Source organism: Belonocnema kinseyi, chromosome 6 (genome assembly GCF_010883055.1).
Source record: "Belonocnema kinseyi isolate 2016_QV_RU_SX_M_011 chromosome 6, B_treatae_v1, whole genome shotgun sequence".
Taxonomy (NCBI): Eukaryota; Metazoa; Arthropoda; class Insecta; order Hymenoptera; family Cynipidae; genus Belonocnema; species Belonocnema kinseyi.
In genome coordinates, this window is record NC_046662.1 from 47337686 (window position 1) to 47356060 (window position 18375).

General features: G+C 28.8%; 2 protein-coding genes across 5 annotated transcripts in view; one reads left to right on the forward strand and one right to left on the reverse strand.

Moving 5' to 3' along the window:
- Positions 1 to 16090, reverse strand: part of LOC117175370 — a 135202-nt gene extending 119112 nt beyond the window's left edge. Inside the window, exons 1-3 of the mRNA XM_033365079.1 lie at positions 15938 to 16090; positions 15744 to 15894; positions 15458 to 15681 (exon numbers count right to left, since the gene is read on the reverse strand). Of these exons, the coding sequence (XP_033220970.1) occupies positions 15458 to 15681; positions 15744 to 15894; positions 15938 to 16090 (528 nt within the window). The remainder of the gene's footprint in view (positions 1 to 15457; positions 15682 to 15743; positions 15895 to 15937) is intronic.
- Positions 1 to 18375, forward strand: part of LOC117175713 (peroxisomal leader peptide-processing protease) — a 288980-nt gene that overhangs the window by 135654 nt on the left and 134951 nt on the right. For 2 of the 4 annotated variants that reach the window (XM_033365483.1, XM_033365484.1), the window contains exon 2: positions 10629 to 10680. The exons of 1 other annotated variant lie outside the window; for it this stretch is intronic. The gene's annotated coding sequence lies outside the window, so the exon portion shown is untranslated. Of the gene's footprint in view, positions 1 to 10339; positions 10465 to 10628; positions 10681 to 18375 lie in introns of those variants that run through there. One more of the 4 variants, XM_033365482.1, reaches the window with a different exon arrangement.

Below are 18375 nucleotides of genomic sequence, written 5' to 3' on the forward strand. Positions count from 1 at the left end.
TTGAGCCATTCGCGTGCCTCTTCTTAGAACTCATTTAAGACAAAAGAACAAGATTCTTCATAACTGCTTTTGCATGGCAATGACAGAATTATTCAAATAAATGGCTGTGAGAGAATGATCAGACTGTCCAAAAACTACTCTTTTGTAGAAAATTCGCGTGATTTTTTATTGAAAATTAACTTTTCTAACTGAAAATTGATCAATTTCATTTTTTATAGTAAATTTACGATTTTTAGTTTAAAAAATTGGTTTATAATTCTTGCATTTTTTTTAATTTGCATTTTTTGGTCGATAATTTATTTTTATGTTAAAGATTCATCATTTTTAATATATTTTGTTAAAAAGTTAACTCTTCTGTAGGAAACGGCGCTTCATTTTTGGTTGAAAACTAATTATTTTAACTGCGAATTTAAGGTTTTCATTTTTAGTTAAAAATTCAAGCATTTTTTGAAAAATGGTCTTTTTTGGTTGAAAATGTATTTTGCTGTTAAAGATTCATCATTTCTGTTGTATTTCGTTGAAAATTTAACTGTTCTGTGAAAAATGCGCTTCATTTTTTGTTCAAAATTAATTTTTTTAACTGAAAATGTAACTAATTCATTTTTGCTTAAGAACTTATTTATTTTTTCTGTTAAAAAATTTTGCAGTTTTCAAAAATTCGTCTTTTTTGGTTGAAAATTTATTTTTCTGTTAAAGGTTCATCAGTTTTGTTGAAAAGTTAACTCTTCTGTCGGAAATGCGCTTGATTTTGCGTTAAAAACTAATGTTTTTAACTGCACATTTAAGAATTTCAATTTCAGTTGGAAATTTATTAATTTTTTTAGCTGAAAATTCATGCATTTCTTGAAAAATCGTCTCTTTTGGTTGAAAATTTATTTTTCTGTTAAAGATTCATCCTTTCTGTTGTATTTCGTTGAAATTTTAACTGTTTTGTAAAAAATGTGCTTCGTTTTTGTTCAAAATTAATTTTTGTAACTGAAAATTTAAGTAATTCATTTTTTCTTAAAAACTTATTTATTTTTTTTTTAGTTAAAAAATTCTGCAGTTTCTCAAATTTCGTCTTTTTTGGTTGAACATTTATTTTTCTGTTGTCATCTTTTTTCAAAAATTTATTTTTTCTAGTTAAATGTTCATAGATTTTGTTGAAAATTTTATTATCTTGGTGGAAATTCGTTTTATTATTAGTTGAAAATAAATCCTTTAAACTGACAAAAACTATTTCATCTTTGTTTAAGATTGATCTTTTTAGTTAAAAATTCATGTAATTGTTGTAAATTCGTCTTTCTTGGTTTAAATTTTATCTTCTTTATTGAAATTTCATCCTTTTTTTAAAGCAATTGTTTGATTAAAATATCACCTGTTACATGCTTTGTTAAGAATCCATCTTTTTTTTTATTGAAAAGTCGATTATCTGACTTCACTTTGAACTACTTTGTAAACAAAATATTTTTTAAATAATTCTACTTTTCAACTGTCTCCTGAAAAAGTTGTCTCTTTGTCTTGAAAATTGAAATATTTTTTTGAATTTTGATCATTTTATTTGAAAATTCCACTATTTGGTTAGAAATTCATCTATTTGGTTAAAAAAACTAACTATTTTTGGAAAACTTAACTATTTAGTTAAAGCCATCATTTTTGGTTGAGAATTCAACTGTTTCAAAAATTCTTTCCTTGGATTGCAAATAGTAGAAAAGTCATCTTTCTTGGTTAAAAATTCAACTGTCTTTTAAAAAATTCGTCTTTTTGGCTTGAAAATTTCAAAATTTGGTCAAATCTTTAACTATTTTTTTTTAAACTCGTCTTTTCTGGAAAAAAATTAGTACCGTAGTTTATGGATCGCCCATAAATAGACAAATTATTTCGTGAGAAAAGAAAGTGGCTAGGCGTAACCAGGCTTTCAATAAGCCTCGACTACACCACTGGCGAAATGGAAAGTGTAAAGAGGGAAGTATGAAGTGGGAAGTGAAAAGTATGAAGTGGGAAGTGGAAAATGATAAGTGGAAAGTGGGAACTGAGAAGTGGGAGGTATGAAATAAGAAGTGGGAAGTGGTGAATGGTAACTGAATAGTGGAAAAAATCAAGTGGGAAGTATGAAGTGCAAAGTGTAAAGAAGGAAGTATGAAGTGAGAAGTGGCAAAAATGAACTAGAATGTGAAAAATGTGAAAAGTTAAGTGTGAAGATTAAAATGTAATAGGAAGTTGAAAGTGAGAAATGGTAGGTACAAAATGCTGAGTGGAAAGTGGTATGTTGAAAATGGGAACTGTGAAGTGGGAAGTGGCAAATGGTAAGTGGAAAGCTGGATGTTTGAAGTGGGAAATATGAAGTGCGAAGTGGGAAGTATGAAATAGGAAGTAGAAAGTGGAAAGTTTGAAGTGGGAAGTGTAAGTTGAAAGTGTGAAGGGGTAAGTGTGATGTGAGAAGTATGCAATAGGAAGTGGAAAGTTGGAAATGGTTAGTTGAAAGTGGTAAGTGGAAAATGGGAAGTGTGAAGTATAAAAAAGGAAAGTAGCAAATTGTAAATGGAAAGCGGGAAGTATGCCATGGCAAGTAGGACGTGGAAAGTGGTAATTATTAGGTGGGAAGCGGCAAATGGTAAGTGGAAAGCGGGATGTTTGAATTGGAAAATATGAAGTACGAAGTAGGAAGTATGAAATGGGAAGTATGAAGTGGGAAGTGTAAGTTGAAAGTTTGAAGTGGAAAGTATGCAATAGGAAGTGGAAAGTTGGAAATGGTTAGTTGAAAGTGGTGAGTGGGAAATAAGAGGTGTGAAGTGGGAAGTATTAAGTGGACAGTGGCAAATGGTAAGTGGAAAGCGTGAAGTATGAAATGGGAAGTAGGACGTGGAAAGTGTGAAGTGGGAAGTGGAAAGCGGGATGTTTGAAGTGGGAAATATCAAGTGCGAAGTGGGAAGTATGAAATGGAAAGTGGAAAGTGTGAAGTGGGCAGTATGAAGTGGAAAGTGTAAGTTGAAAGTGTGATGTGGGAAGTATGCAATAGGAAGTGGAAAGTTTGAAATGGTTAGTTGAAAATGATAAGTGGGAAATAGGAGGTGTGAATTTGGAAGTATGCAGTGGTAAGTGGCAGATGGTAAGTGGAAAGCGGGAAGTATGGAATGGGAAGTAGGATGTGGAAAGCGTGAAGTAGGAAGTATGAAATGGGAAGTGGCAAATGGTAAATGGAAAGCGGGATGTTTGAAGTGGGAAATATGAAGTGAGAAGTATGAAATAGGAAGTAGAATATGTGAAGTGGGAGGTATGAAATGAGAAATGTAAGTTGAAAGTGTAAAGAGGGAAGTGTGATGTGGGAGTTATGCAATAGAAAGTCGAAAGTGGGAAATGGTTAGTTGAAAGTGGTAAGTGAAAAATGGGAAGTGTGAAGTGGGAAGTATGCAGTGGAAAGTTAAAAATGGCAAATGGTAATTGGAAAGCTGGAAATATGTAATGGGAAGTAGGACATGGAAAGAGTGAAGTGGAGAGTGTAATGCGAGAAGAGGAAAGTGGGAAGTGATCTGTGGACATTGGGAAGTGTGATGTGGGTAGTATTGTATAGGAAGTGGAAAGTGTGAAGGGGGAAATATGAATTGAGAAGTGGGAAGTGTGAAGAGGGAACTGTGAAGAAGGAAGTATGAAGAGGGAAGTGAAACGTGGGAAGTGGTAAGTGGAATGTATGAAGTAGGAAGTGTAAAGTTGGAAGTTTGATTTAGGAAAGTTACGTATTCATCCCACTGGAAAAAACTTGGAAGTGTCAGAGAATTTTTTTCTAGGCTTTAAGTAGACATCCTGTATAATAATAATATTAACCATCAGTGACCTTATATATTTTTTGGTTCACACGAAGATTTGATGCGATAAATTATAGTATTTTATAATTGTACGATGCAAAAGTATACCGCCGTTAGAAACTCCATCCTATCTCATTCACATGTTGGTGAAGTCGAGACGTGTCTGCAAATATTTGTTTGAAATAATACACGACAAGATTGTCGCCATTAAGAATCAGGTTCCGTTATCATTTACATTCCTCTATTAATGAATTCCTTTCAAAACGAAATTCGTCACAACAAAGTAAATTTATCCTTGTTCAAATAGTTGTTCTAATTTTAGACGAAAAGAATAATCATTATCAAGTTGTTAGGACAGAAATACAATTTAATTGGATTTGTTAGTCTCTGCTCCTTTAATTAATATTCTATACTAATAATGAAGAATTGTCTATTTCATGATTTTTCATGTCTGAAGAGGGCACAATCTCATTTTGACTTTTTAATTCAATCTCCAAAATTTGGCACTTTTGAGATTTTACTAATATTTAGAAAGGAAGGAAAACACCAAATTGCCTGAAAACTTGGATGCACTGAAAAGTATTTAAAATAATTAATATTTCCTGCAGATTCTACTAAATTATTTACATAAAAATTTGGAACTGGAAAAAGTTATTTGTATATTTTTTAAACTTAGAGGAAAAATATGCAATTTTATTATTTTGTTCAAAATTCAACCATTTTGTTTCAAAATTCAATTTTTTTTTGTAGAAAATTTCTCTTTTTGGCATGGAAATTCCAAACTGTGGATGAAATTTCTTTTTCTTTATTTACTAAAAAATCTTTCTTGGTTGAAATTTTATTTTTTTGGTTGAATTCTACTGTTTATGGTTTCAAAATAAATGTTTTATGGTTGAAATGTCAATCATTAGATTTTTCGTTAATCATTCAATTACTTAGTAAACAGTGAAACTAATTGGTTAAAAATTTATTTTTTCTGTTGACGATTCATAATTTTAATTCAAATAAACTTTTATTGTTGTTGAAAATCAACTAGTTGGTTAAAATTTTTTTAACTCATCGTTTGCTGTAGAATATTAAATTTCTTGGTGAAAAATTTATCTTTTTGGTTGACAATTCATTTCCTTGATTAAAATTGTAACAATGATTTTGAAAATTCGTTTTTATTTGGTTGAAAACTATTATTTTTTAACAGAAAATTTAACTATTCAATTTTCTGTTGAAAAATTATATTTTTTGATTAAAAATTCGTCATTTTATTCAAAAAATTAAACTTTACAATTAAAAATTCATTTTGGTTGTCAAAAATGCTATTATTTGGTTCAAAATTTCTTTTTATTTTGATTTATTATTATTGTTGAAATTGTCTTTTTTTCTAGTATAAATTTAATTTTATTGTTATAAATTATTTTTTCTAATTTTAAATTTAATTACTCGGTATTTATTTAAGAAATTATCTTCTTTAGTTCAAAATTCATCTTCTTTATTTAAAATTCGTTTCTTTGATAGAATATTAATCTATTTGTGAAAAATGCGTGCATGTTTTCGTTTCTGGGACAGGTTGATATTGCAAGTCCAATAAAAAATTTTTCATAACAAAATAGTTGAATTTTTACCATACAGTTGAATTTTCAAGCAAATGGTCGAAGTTTTAAACAAAAAGAGCAACCGTTAATCAAAACAGGTGAATTTCAATGAAATAGTCGAATACTTAACAAAAATTTTATAGTTGATATTTTAACAAGAAAACATTTTTATTTAAATAAAAACAGTTGAATTTAGTCAAAAGACTAATTTTTAGAAGACGAAACAGTTAAATTTTCAACAAAATAAGTACATTTTAACAAATTAATTAATTTTGCAACAAAACAGTTGATTTCTCAAAGTAGTTTATTTTTAACAAAGAAGTTCAATTTCTAACCAAGTAGTGGAATTTTCAATAAAAAAATATTATTTTTCTACGGAAAAATACGAATTAGAAAGAAAATACATTAATTTCCCACCAAATTGTTAAATTTAAAAACAAAAAGGTGAATTGTCTAGAAAAATGTTAAATCCTTAACTCAAAAATATGTATTTTCAACCAAATATTGAATTTAAAAAAATAAAATAAACAATTTCCTAAACAAACGAACGAATTAAGTGAAATTTGCACTTGAAAAAATTGATTTTCGACAAAAAATCTTTGTTAACGAAATATTTCAATTTTAAATCAATAAAATGGATCTAAAACTATGTAATTAAATTAATTTTTAACGACTTTCTAAGTTTTCAAACAAGCAGATCAATTTTCAATCAAGAAGAATAATTTTCTACCGAAAAAATCGCAATCACAACAAACATGTAAATTATTAATTAAATTGTGGAATTTTCAAACCAAAAGGCGAACCCTCTAGAACAAATTTGAATTTCCATCCAATAAGTTAATATATGACCAAAAATTTATTTTTTAAACAAATAATTTCATTTTCTACAAAAATAGTACAACCTACAACTCAAAAAGACGAATTTAAAAAAAAAATTGAATTTTTAAGCCAAATAGTCGAATGTTAAGCTAAAAACAATTAATTTCAACCAATAATAGAATAGTTAAATATTAAATTGAAAAAAATTGATTTTCAATAAAAATAAATTAACTTTCAACAAAATTTTTCAATTTTCAACCAAGAAATTTAATTTTCAATCAAGAATACATGAAAAATTAAAAAAAAAGAAATGTAATTACATCAAAATAGATCAATTTCCAAACAATAATATGAATATTTAACAAAGTAGTTCACCCAAGTATTGAATTTGAGTTTAAAAATTAATTTACAACTAAAAAAGAAATTTTCAACTAGAAAACGAAGTTTGAATTAGAAATGAATTTTCAACTAAAAATCGAATTTCTAACAAAATAGTTCAGTATTTAACAAATAAAATGAATTTTGAAGAAACCAGGTCAATTTTCAATCAAGTAGGGTAATGGAACAATTATCAAAGGAAAACCATTTGTAGATGAATCAGCATGAAATTTAAATATATAATTTTTTTAATAGAATCATTAAATGAACAAAAAATTGTAACTTTCTTCAAAATATTGAAAAAAGAGGAATTCTTTAAAATTGAACAAAGAGGGGAATAGAGGAAATAGTGCAAATTTTGTGTTTAGATGAAAAATTGAAAAATTCCCGAAATTAAACAAAATTTTCGTTTGTGTTTTTATTTTTAACCAATCTATTCAGATTTTTACATTTCCAGGCGATGAATGTTTTTAGTTGAAAATTTAACTTTTTTATTGAGGATTCTTGAACTTTATTCAAAATTGTTCTTTTTTGGTAGTACATTAGTCTTATTATTTAAAAATTCATCTTTTTTAGTTGAAAATTAAACTTTTTGATTGAGGATTTTGTAAAAATATTCGTCTTTTTTGTTAGTAAATTAATCTTATTGTTCGAAAATTCATTTTTTTTCGATGAAAATAAAACATTTTGGTTCAGAATTCTTGAATTTTGTTAAAAATGCCTTTTTTGTCGGTACTTTAAACCAAAAAAGGCCTTTCCACTAAACAGGTTAAATTTTAAATCAAAGACATAAGCCTTCAATCGAAAAAAAGTATATCTTGGTTAAACATTTACTCAACTAGTTGAATTTCCAATAAAAAAAAGATTAATTTTCTACAAAATAGTTAAACTTTTAACCAAAGAGATTAATTTTCAACTAAAAATATGAATCATAAGAAAATATTTCGTAACAAATTTACTCAGCCAAAGAGTTGCATTTTCTTACAAAGACAAATAAAACTTCTACTAAAATATTTGAATTTTTAAATCAAAAATATAAATTTAAAAAAAATCGTTAAATTTTTTGTTAAAAAAGATTTCAGTTGACTTTCCTCGATCAAAATATGAATTTTTAAACAAGAAATAACTTTCTGCAAAAAAATTGAATTTTCAATCCGAAAGGACGAATTTTAAATCAAAAAGGATGACTTTTTTCAAACAAAATTGTTGAATTATTTACAAAATTGTTGCATTTTTATCCAAAAAGATTAAATTTTACTTAAAACGGACGAGGTTTTATTTAAAAATAAAAATAAAATAAGTAGTAGTGGAATTTTCATTCAAAACAAAGGTTCCAGTTTACTTTTCAAAATCAAAATATGAATTGTTAAATAAAAAAAGGCAAATTGTTTTTTACAATTGAACTTTCATCCAGAAAAGATTTCAGTTCATTTTTCGACACCAAAATATAAGTTTGGAACAAAAATTAAACTTTCTGCAAAATACTTAAATTTTCAACAGAACAGTAGAATTTACAACCAAAAAGGTATGACTTTTTGAAAAAATAGTTTAATTTTCAACCAAACAGTTGCGTTTTTATCCAAGAAATTCGAAACGGACGGACAGACAGACAGACTGCCATCGTGAAAACCTGATTTTAGGATTCAGGGGGTCTCGAAACGTGGAGATCCGTTGAAAAAGTGTGATGTCAAATTTCCGACAATTCTAATACTTTCTCAATCATAAGTGATGAGAATGTAAAAAGATGAATTAAAACAAATCTTCGAAAAAATCGTCAAATTTTCATTCAAATAAGATTTCAGTTCACTTTCCAGCACCAAAATAAGATTTGCTTAATTTTCAATAAAAAAGTTACATTTTTGTACCAGAAAAATGAAAATTTTACTAAAACAGGTGAATTTTTAAATCAGAGACCAATTTAAAAAACAAAGCGATTTCATCCAAAAAAGATTACCGCAAAAAAATGATCAGCAACAAAATATTTATTTTAAACAAACGGTTAATGTGCTACAAAATGAGTTTAATTTTTAACCTAAAAATACGAGTAAAAGCCCCCCTCCCTCCTAACGTAACAAAGTGTGTTGCCCCCCCCCCGTCCTTGATTGAAAGGAATAATAATAATTAATAATATGTTTCTTCATTTTAACATTCAGAAATTTAACTCTACATCGTTGAATTCAGAATCTAAAAACAGAGAGAAATAGAGTCACAATGCATTAAAAATTTAAGTTGATATATAGTTGAATTTGTAAACAAAATAGATTAATTCTTAACCCAGAATTTAACAGTAAAAATTTTCAAATCAAAAATCGAGTTTTTAATTCAAAAGATGAAACCTTCTGTCGAAAATGGATTAATGTTCAGAAAAATAGTTAAATTTTTAAACAAGTTAAATTTTCATCTAAAAAGTTGAATTTTATACTAAAAAAAGGCATTTTTAATCAAATAAATTAACTTTTCACAAAAGAAATTTATACTTCAAGTCTAATTTTCAAGATAAAAATTAATGTTTAATCATAGTTGAATTAATTTTCTTGTAGTTAAAAAGAATTAATTTTTAAACAAAAAATAAAAATTTTTCTACAAAATAGTTAAATTTTTCGAAAACAAATTTTTTCAACTAAATTGATGAATCATCAAACAAAAAAAAAATATTTTTAACAAATAAGTTCCACTTTCAAATAGAGAAATTGAAAAAAAATCGTTAAAATTCTTTGGAATTGCTTTAAATGATTGAAATGAATGGAAAATTCCTTAGAATGTTTAAAAAAACCTAAAATATTTAAAATTCTTAAAAATCTCTTGAAAATTCCTTGCAATTTTAAAAATACCCTAAGATATATCAAATCCTTTCAATTTTTCATATTAAATTACTGTAATCAATTGAAAATTTCTTGGAACCTTCTAAAATACTTTAAAATGAAAAAGACAAACTTTCAAAAGAAGAGTTGAATTTTCAACCGAAAAGTCAACGAAAAAATGCAATTTTCTATTAATTAAAATAAATTCTGAGATTCTCATAAATTCTCAGAGAATTTATTTCTCGGTAATATTCTCATTCTCGATGCCGTTCTCAAAGTAATATAACCGGCTCAGAACTCTAAATCAGTCTGAGTCAAAGCCGATATCAGGTTGTGTGCGTGCGGTATACCTACGATGGCGACGCGATACACACATGTAGAGGGTTGAGAGGCCACTTTCATCTACCTCATGTCGGTCATTGTCGGTGGTGCAGAACTTTGCACACCGACCGAGTCCTGGATCAAATCGTGGGTTTAAAACTAATATACGGGTGTTCTAAAAGTATGGATACCCCTGAATTACTTTCAAGAATCGCATCCTACAAGAAAATAGTGCTAAAAAATTTATAGGGTTTGGTCCAAGGAATCTAATGGTGACCCTAATTTTGACGCTAAGGTCATTTTTGAAGGTCGTGTCAAGGTCAACATATTTTTTAAAATGGAAACCCCTATACTTTATTCCGGAAATGAAAAGAGCGGGAAATATTACATTCAAATATGTATTTTAACCTTGAGTCCAAATGACCTCTAACGGTCATTTTCAGGTCATTTCAGTGTAGCAATAACCTTGACACAAACTTCAAAAATGATCTCGGAGTAAAAATAAAGGTCACCATTAGATTCCTTGGACCAAATCCTACAACTTTTGTCAGAACTATTTTCTTGTAGGATGCGATCCTTGAAAATTATTTAGGGGTATCCATACTTTTGGAACACTTGGTATATATCAATAATATGGCCATCACAGGTATAGGGCGAGTAGGGGCCGCCATGTTATTAACTGACATTTCTAATGCATTGTGACTCTCTATTTCTCTCTGCTCAAAATAAGTCTCAAGTGCATCTACGTCGAGTATTTTGCTTAGGCTGATTCAGAAGGTGTTTGCTAAATTTATTTGCATGGTCAACATATTTATCGTCTACTTTGTGCTATATTAAGTTCAAATTATTAATTCAATCTGGAATTCCGATTTCTTTTTCTAATGACAAACCTTCAAATTAATAGATGTTTCCGTGATTTGTATTTTTATTTCTGGTTTCAGGTTAAAAAGCATCGCAATCAATTAAGCAGTTTGACAACAATTTAAGATTTGGGTAAGAGAGAAATAATTGATTATTAACAAAAAATGAGCCAAGGATGCAAGATTTAAGCTTTTCTGGTTTCATAATTAAAATTTTGTACTGTAACTATTATCGAATGTTCCTTAAGGCTTAGTGAGACTAATCCATTTCCAGCTGGTCTATGGCTAATATTATTGAATTTTATGTAAGACCAGCCCATTTCCATCTGAGCTAAAACTAATACTATTACGTTTTATGTACGTCTAACGAATTTTTAACTGGTACAGGGCTGGTTTTGTCGGATTTTCCTTAAGAAATTTAAAAAAAGCATGTTCCTCCAGTACTTTGCTTATGCTGATTCAGAAGATGGTCATAATTTTATTTGCATTATCAAAATATTGACAGCCTAGTTTGTGCTCTATTAAATCCAGATTATCAATTTAATTTGGAATTTCGATTTTATTTTAAATGATTTTTTGCTTAACATTTATTACTGTATATTTTTATGGAATTTTCTATAAGATTATCCCATTTCCAGCTGATATATGGATTATATTATTGAATTTTCTATAAGACTAGCCCATTTTAACTAGGCTAAAGTTTATCTTATTGAATTTTATGTAAGTCTAGTCCATTTCCAACTGGTCCATCGATAGTTTTATGGGATTTTCCGTAAGAAGTCAAAGAAGTCTGATGTGTATCTGTGTCTAGTTATTTGCTTGTGCTGACTCAGAAAGTGTTTGACAATTTAATTTGCGCGATCAAAATATTGACAACCTAGTTTGTGCTGTATTAATTCTAGATTATTAATTCAATTTGGAATTCCGATTTTATTTTAATTTATTTCTTGATCAACATTTATTACTGTATTTTTTATGGAATTTTCCATAAGATCATCCCATATCCAGCTGATCTATGGATTATATTATTGAATTTTCCATAAAACTAGCCCATTTTCAGCTGGGCTAAGACTAATATTATTTTATTTTATATAAGCCTAGCCAATTTGCAACTGGTCCAGGGCTGGTTTTATAGAACTTTTCCTAAAAAATTTTAAAACAAAACATTTGCCTCCAGTGCTTTGCTTATGCTGATTCAGAAGATGCTGATAATTTTATTTGCATGATCACAATATTGACAGCCTAGTTTGTGCTCTGTTAAGTCCAGATTCTTAATTCAATTTGGAATCCCGATTTTATTTTATTTCTGAAATAACATTTGTTACTTTATACTAATATGGAATTTTCCATAAGACTAACCCATTTTCAAATGATCTATGGCTAATATTATTGAATTTTCTGACATACTAGCCTATTTCTAGATGCTCTATAGCTAATATTATGAAATTTTTTATAAGAATCATTTATTTACAGCTGGTACAAGGCTAGTATTATCAATTTTTCTGTAAACCTAAATCCTTTCCAGCTTGTTCAGATGATAATGTTATGAGGGATAATGTTATGAAATTTTCCGCAAGACTAACCCATTTTTAGATGGCCCAAAGCTAATAATATTAGTTTTTTCATTAATATTTCTAGGTTATTGTGACCAGTTCTATTTCAAATTAGGTAAAATTAAAAAAAAGTCTAGTTCATGTTATCAGAATTATTTTTTATTTAAATATAATTCTAGAGTAAAATTAAAGCGACATATATTTGACAGTTTAAACACATTTTTTTTCTGCAATTTGAGGCCTACTTTCGAATTCTTAAACAATTACAGAAATTTTTGTTAAAAAAGAAGCATATTCCAAACATTATATCTCTCGAGTTCAAAAAATTATTTTTTAAAGAATCATTATAAAAGCATCACGAGGCAAATAGAAGGCTGAAAAGTATTCAGCCTTCTTCATTTTTATTTTTTGTCTATTTAGTACAATTTACCGCACAAGTCTCTCTTTTTTTCCAAACTTAATGAATTTCCGGTTTCATTTTCCGGTTTCAGTTTTAGGAACACACTTCCGGTTGGATTTATTTTTTTCTGTTCTTAAAAATGGTTAAGTCTTCATAAAGCTGATAGGATGCTTTCCTGATATAAGCAGAATTTTTTTAAATATGAGAAAACATAAAAAAGGCGGGGCTTCCAGAAAACATTCTTTATTTTTTCATCGAATTTCGAAAACATGACAAAAAATTTCAGAAAAACTCCAGCTTTTTATTTTTCCCAATATTTAAAAAAAATCTGAAATGTTAATAAAAATTCTTATCCGTTGTCTTTGTAAGCAATTTTCGAGGCATTTGAAAAAGTAATAATCTTTCCCAAACGGAAGAAAAAAAAGTCAATTCCCCAATATCTACGCTCTTTCTGAATATAATTCATTTTGTTAAAAAAAATTCTGTACACTCTTGATAATGCGCAGGTTATCTTCAAATTAAACAAATTAAAAGTGATCTATATCATCCGCCGCTATATATTGTTGAAAAATATATGTACTTTTATGAAATATCGGGCAATTAAAAATAAATAAATTAAAAATTTAAATAACACCATTTTATAATTATAATAACTTGGCGGGATTAAAAGTATTTCTTAAAATTTAACAATTTTGTTTATAAATAATTTGTCTAAATTTTCTTCTAAAATTTAAATTCTAAAACAACATTTAGAAAAATTGAATTTACAGCTGCAGTTAATTATTGTACCCGGTCAAGTTATTGAATTACTAATGTTTTTTTTGGGATTTCACTTCTTTTTGGAAAAAAAATATATTTCATTTTTCAAAAAAAAAGAAAATGTTACTCAGAGTACGAAAAGATGAAAAACCTAATTTTATTATGATGAAATATACAGAAAAAATTTTAACTACTAAAGACATTATAAACCACGAAAAAGTTATTTAATTACGTCAATTGGACTAATAGATTTTGCTGTGAATATGCGCAAAGCTAAAAGATTATATTTTTTATCATAAAATATACAACGTTTTTCAAACGATTAAAGATATTACAAAATCCTAAAAAATAGCACTGAAGAATATTACCACACACATACAGTTCAAATTTTACGTTACTCAATATAATAAATTTTAATGTAGCTGTAAGCAAAGGAAATCCAAAATTTTGAAGTACATTTAAACACCAAAATTTATTTACTAAATAATGTTGTAATAAACTTTCAAAAAATAGCAGTAGAAATGAGTATTGCGAATATCTAGTTAAAGCATACAGAGTAAATCCCCGAGATATTATTTATCTGAGGTTGGATAAAAACACTGCAAACAATTAAAAACTGCAATTTTCCGACGACGGATAATTTTTATGCGCCTCGTGTTAAAAAATATCTGCAATCGGATAATTTTAGTTTTCAATTTTTTACAGCGATTTTATGCAACTTCAGATAAATAATATCTCGGGGCTTTACTGTGAAAATTGAACAAAAATAAAAGAGCAATTTTTTTCTTTTATGAAAATCTTAAATTTCTGAAAAGTAGCACTAGAAAATGGTCATTGACAGAGGTAAAAAATTATACTTTTTTCTGTTTTCCTAGACTGAAAATTGTACAGTCTTTATACTATCAAGCTCAATTCTTAAAAATCTATACTTCTCTAAAAAAAGCTTTACGGCATTTTTTTGTTATTTTACTTGACGGAAAACTGTTATTGCAAATTTTGACAGTTGCACAAACAGTTTTTTGTGCCTTTGATTAGAATATCCCACTACATTGATGAAATCCTTACGTTTTGACGGGATGTCACTTCTTTTTGGAAATAATTTTATAGTTCTATTTTCAAATAATATTTTTACTTAGATTACCAAAGTATGAAAAATTAAAATTATTATGATAAAATATACAACATTTTTAAAACTACTAACGATATGATAAACTCCTACAGAATAGTTTAATTAATTGGGCTAATAGATTTTGATGTAGTCTTGCGCAAAGATGAAAAATTAATTTTTTTATGATAAAATATACCAAAATTCTCGAATAATAAAGGGTATTACAAAATTCTACTTAAAGTAAACACAGTAGATCCTTGTCATATTATTGATCTAAAGTTGGACAAAAACACTGCAAAAAATTTAAAACTATAATTATTCGATGACGAATAGTATTTGTCCGCCTCGTGATAAAAATTATCTGCAGGTGGATAATTTTAGTTTTCAATTGTTAACAGCACATTTATCCAACTTCAGATAAATAATATCTCTTTTATGAAAATCTTAAATTTCTGAAAAGTAGCACTAGAAAATGGTCATTGACAGAGTTAAAACATTCTACTTTGTTTCTGTTGTCCCAGACTGAACATTTTACAGTTTTGATTCTATCAAGCTCAATTCCTGAAAACCCATACTTCTCTAAAAAAATTTTGCATCATTTTTTGTTATTTTACTTGACAGCTAATTGCTACCGCAAATTTTAATAATTGCACAAAAAGAACAATCTTGTTTGCACCTTTGATTAGAATATCCCGCAACACTGATGAAATCCTTACGTCTTGGTCAGACTCGCTGCAGAATTTAATGACTCTTCGTCGCGTCAAAATGGCAATGCTGTTCTAATTACAGTGAATCCCGGAGATAGCGCTACCGACGTTAGTTCTTCCAAGAATTGACGCCGCGCGGCAAGGACTAGTGAGAGAAGCTGCGGGAGGTGTGCGGTGTGCACTCAGGCGTGACAAAGCAGAGAGAGAAACAGGAGAAAGACAAAATAGTTCGGAGCAACCTGATATAGTTCCACCGTCAGCCCCGCAACCGGCACTAACTCCGGGTTTCACTGTATTAACTTATTCAAAGAATATGAATAAATTGGAAATCCCCGTATTTTTAGCTCAGCTGAAGATATAAGAAATTGAAAACTGACACGCACCTTGCTTGGTTGATAGAAAGAGCGCAGTTGGATCGCTGATATCAGATGAGGACAACTGGTGCTCGTAGCACGGCGTGTAGGGTTGTGATGTTGGCGTCCGGACGACCACCGTCTAATATACCTCTCAACGGGTGTCCAAGTCATCGCAAAGACACCCCTCGTATCTTCCAGTTTGACGTCTCCTTCTCTCGTATTTTCATCTCTTTTCCTCTTTTTCTCTCTTTCTATCACGCAAAGATCGCGTTACCCGATTCCTGTTCCGCTCGTGTGGTAGCCTAATTGTAACGGTGGGAAGAACAAGGTACAAATAGAGTCTGCAATCTTCCTAATGAGAAGGTGCTTTCTTCAAGTAGCTCGTCAAGGGCTTTAATATCGAGCGTGACTATCTTCACATATCTGCGATTCACTTTGGTGAGGATTTCTCCACTTGGGCCGCCCTTTTTATACGCGTACGACAAATCAAAAAAGATTTGTGGTTACCCATCCTCTTTCGTTTATGACGCGCATGGTGCACATGTAGGGGTAGAGACTGAGAGACTGGTAGGCGAGGCGGAAACAACTCCTAAAACTACGGTCCAGCGTGGGTCGATTCTCTGGACAACCTAATCCAGTGGGCACAATATTTGTCGACATATTTACGACGTCTTAACGACATCTTTACGACGTCGTTACGACATCTTTACGGCATCCTATGTCCGTGTCGTTTCGGTGTCTTTACGATGTCGTAAAGACATCGTCAGATCATAGGACTTATTTACGATATCGTAAAGACACCTTAATGACATGGAAATAGGATATCGTAAAGTTGTCGTACAGATGTCGCAACGATGTCGTAAAGACGTCGCTAAATTTTGTGCCCACTGGGAAGATTACTCTCGATTACATAAAATTATTGCGTGCTGCTCAGCCTAAACTATCAGAGGGATTTTTAACTGAAAAGGATTGATTTTTAACAAAAATGTTTAATTTTCAACGAAATAGATGAACTTTTGGGGGTGGCTTTACACTGGCCTTGTTACTAAATCGGTACGCTCAAAACCTAAGCAGTCAGGGCCACCTGAACAGTTTTTAATTGGAATGCGTAGTATTACGCAATATACTCGACTGCGTACTCGCGCACTACGTCCCTCCCAAAGCGAGAGTCCCAACCGTCGCTCGACCTGCCCCCTGAGAAACTGCGTGGGCCAGCAGTTCTTTGAATTACAAAACCAGACCGCCTTCTATAGGACCTGGAGTCTAGTTGAACTTTCTACCAAGAAGATTAATTTTCTTACCAAGGAAAGAATATTTAACAAAATGCATGCATTTTCAACGAAGTGCTTAAATTTTTAATTGAAAAATTACATTTTCAACCAAAAAGATGAATTTTTAACGAAAATGATGATTCTTTAACTGCAGTAGTTAAATTTTCAGTTAAAAAATAGATTTTCAAACTAGAAACAATGATTTTTCAACAAAGCAGTTAAGTTTTTGATCAGAGTTGAATTTTCAAATAAAATAAAGAATTTTCCAGTTGAAAAATGACAAACAAACAAAAAAAAAACAATTTTAAACAAAAATTAGAGTAGTTATTTTAGAATTTAAAAAATGATTTAAAAAAACAATTTTATAACAAGATGGTTAAAATTTACAGAAAAGAAATGAATTTTCAACTAATATGATTAATTTCTAACTAAAAATGAATTCTTAAAAAAGATATTCAACTTTAATTTTAATTAAAATAACAGTTGAAGTAAGCCCAAGAAGACGAATTTTCAGCAAAATAGTTGAATTCTCGACAAAAAAGATAAATATCCAACAGAACAGTTGACTTTTCAACCAAAGAATATATTTTTAACAAAATTATTAAATTTTCTATGTAAAAGATAAATGGACAATAATAAATGGAGAAGTTAAATCTCCAGTAAAAAAGTCACCCCAAAGTAAATGAATTTTCAATGAAAAAAAAACGTAAATTCACAATAGTAAATGGAGTACCTAAGTCTTCAGTTAAAAAATATATAATTTCAACACCTGAAATAAATGATTTTCCAACAACATACTTAAATTTTTCATGAAAATAGTTCAATTTTCCACTAGAAAGTTAAATTTTCAACCAAAACATTTTCAATTCAAATCAAAAATATTCAAACAGGAAACTGAAGTTTGAAAAAAGTGGTTTAACAAAAAAACAAATTGAGCCTATTCGTTGGAGAATAGCCAAACTCTTTATTTGTTTATTAACATTTTTTACATAAGAAATAATTCTTGGAAATATGCAGAGAATTATAGAAAAATATCATCTGAAAGATATTATTACTCAATTCTGTAAAAAATTGACCTAATTGTTAAAAAATAACCAAACTCTGAATATGTTTATTTAAATTTCTTAAATAATAAACAATTACTGTAAATGTTGCAAAGTATCGCAGAAAAGAGTATTGTATATACATTCTTGGTGGTTTTTCTGGAAACAATTTGAGCCTATTCTTTGAAAAATAGCCAAACTCTGAATTTTTAATGGAAATTGTTTAAATAATTAATAATTCTTCTAAATTTACAATGCAACTTAGAAGAAGAAAAACAACTTAGACTCCGTAAAAAAATTGTGCTGATTCTTTGAAAAATAACTTAATTATGAATATGTTTTTGAAAATTGTTTAAATAATCGATAATTATAAATGTAAATGAACGTCAAATAAATTTCTAAATGTTCATCGTTTATATCTTTATTATTCGAAAAAACAAGAAATGATTTTTTTTTTAATTTACGGCTGTATAATTTTAAAAAGAAACATTAAGAATTAGCCAAAATATTAATTAAAATTGTAACTTTTTCTTTTAAAATTATTAGCCTAGGATAAAATCATATTTTTATTTGATTAAGATTTCAAAAATAGTTTAAATTAAATAGAAATGATAGTAATAGAAAATGTCAT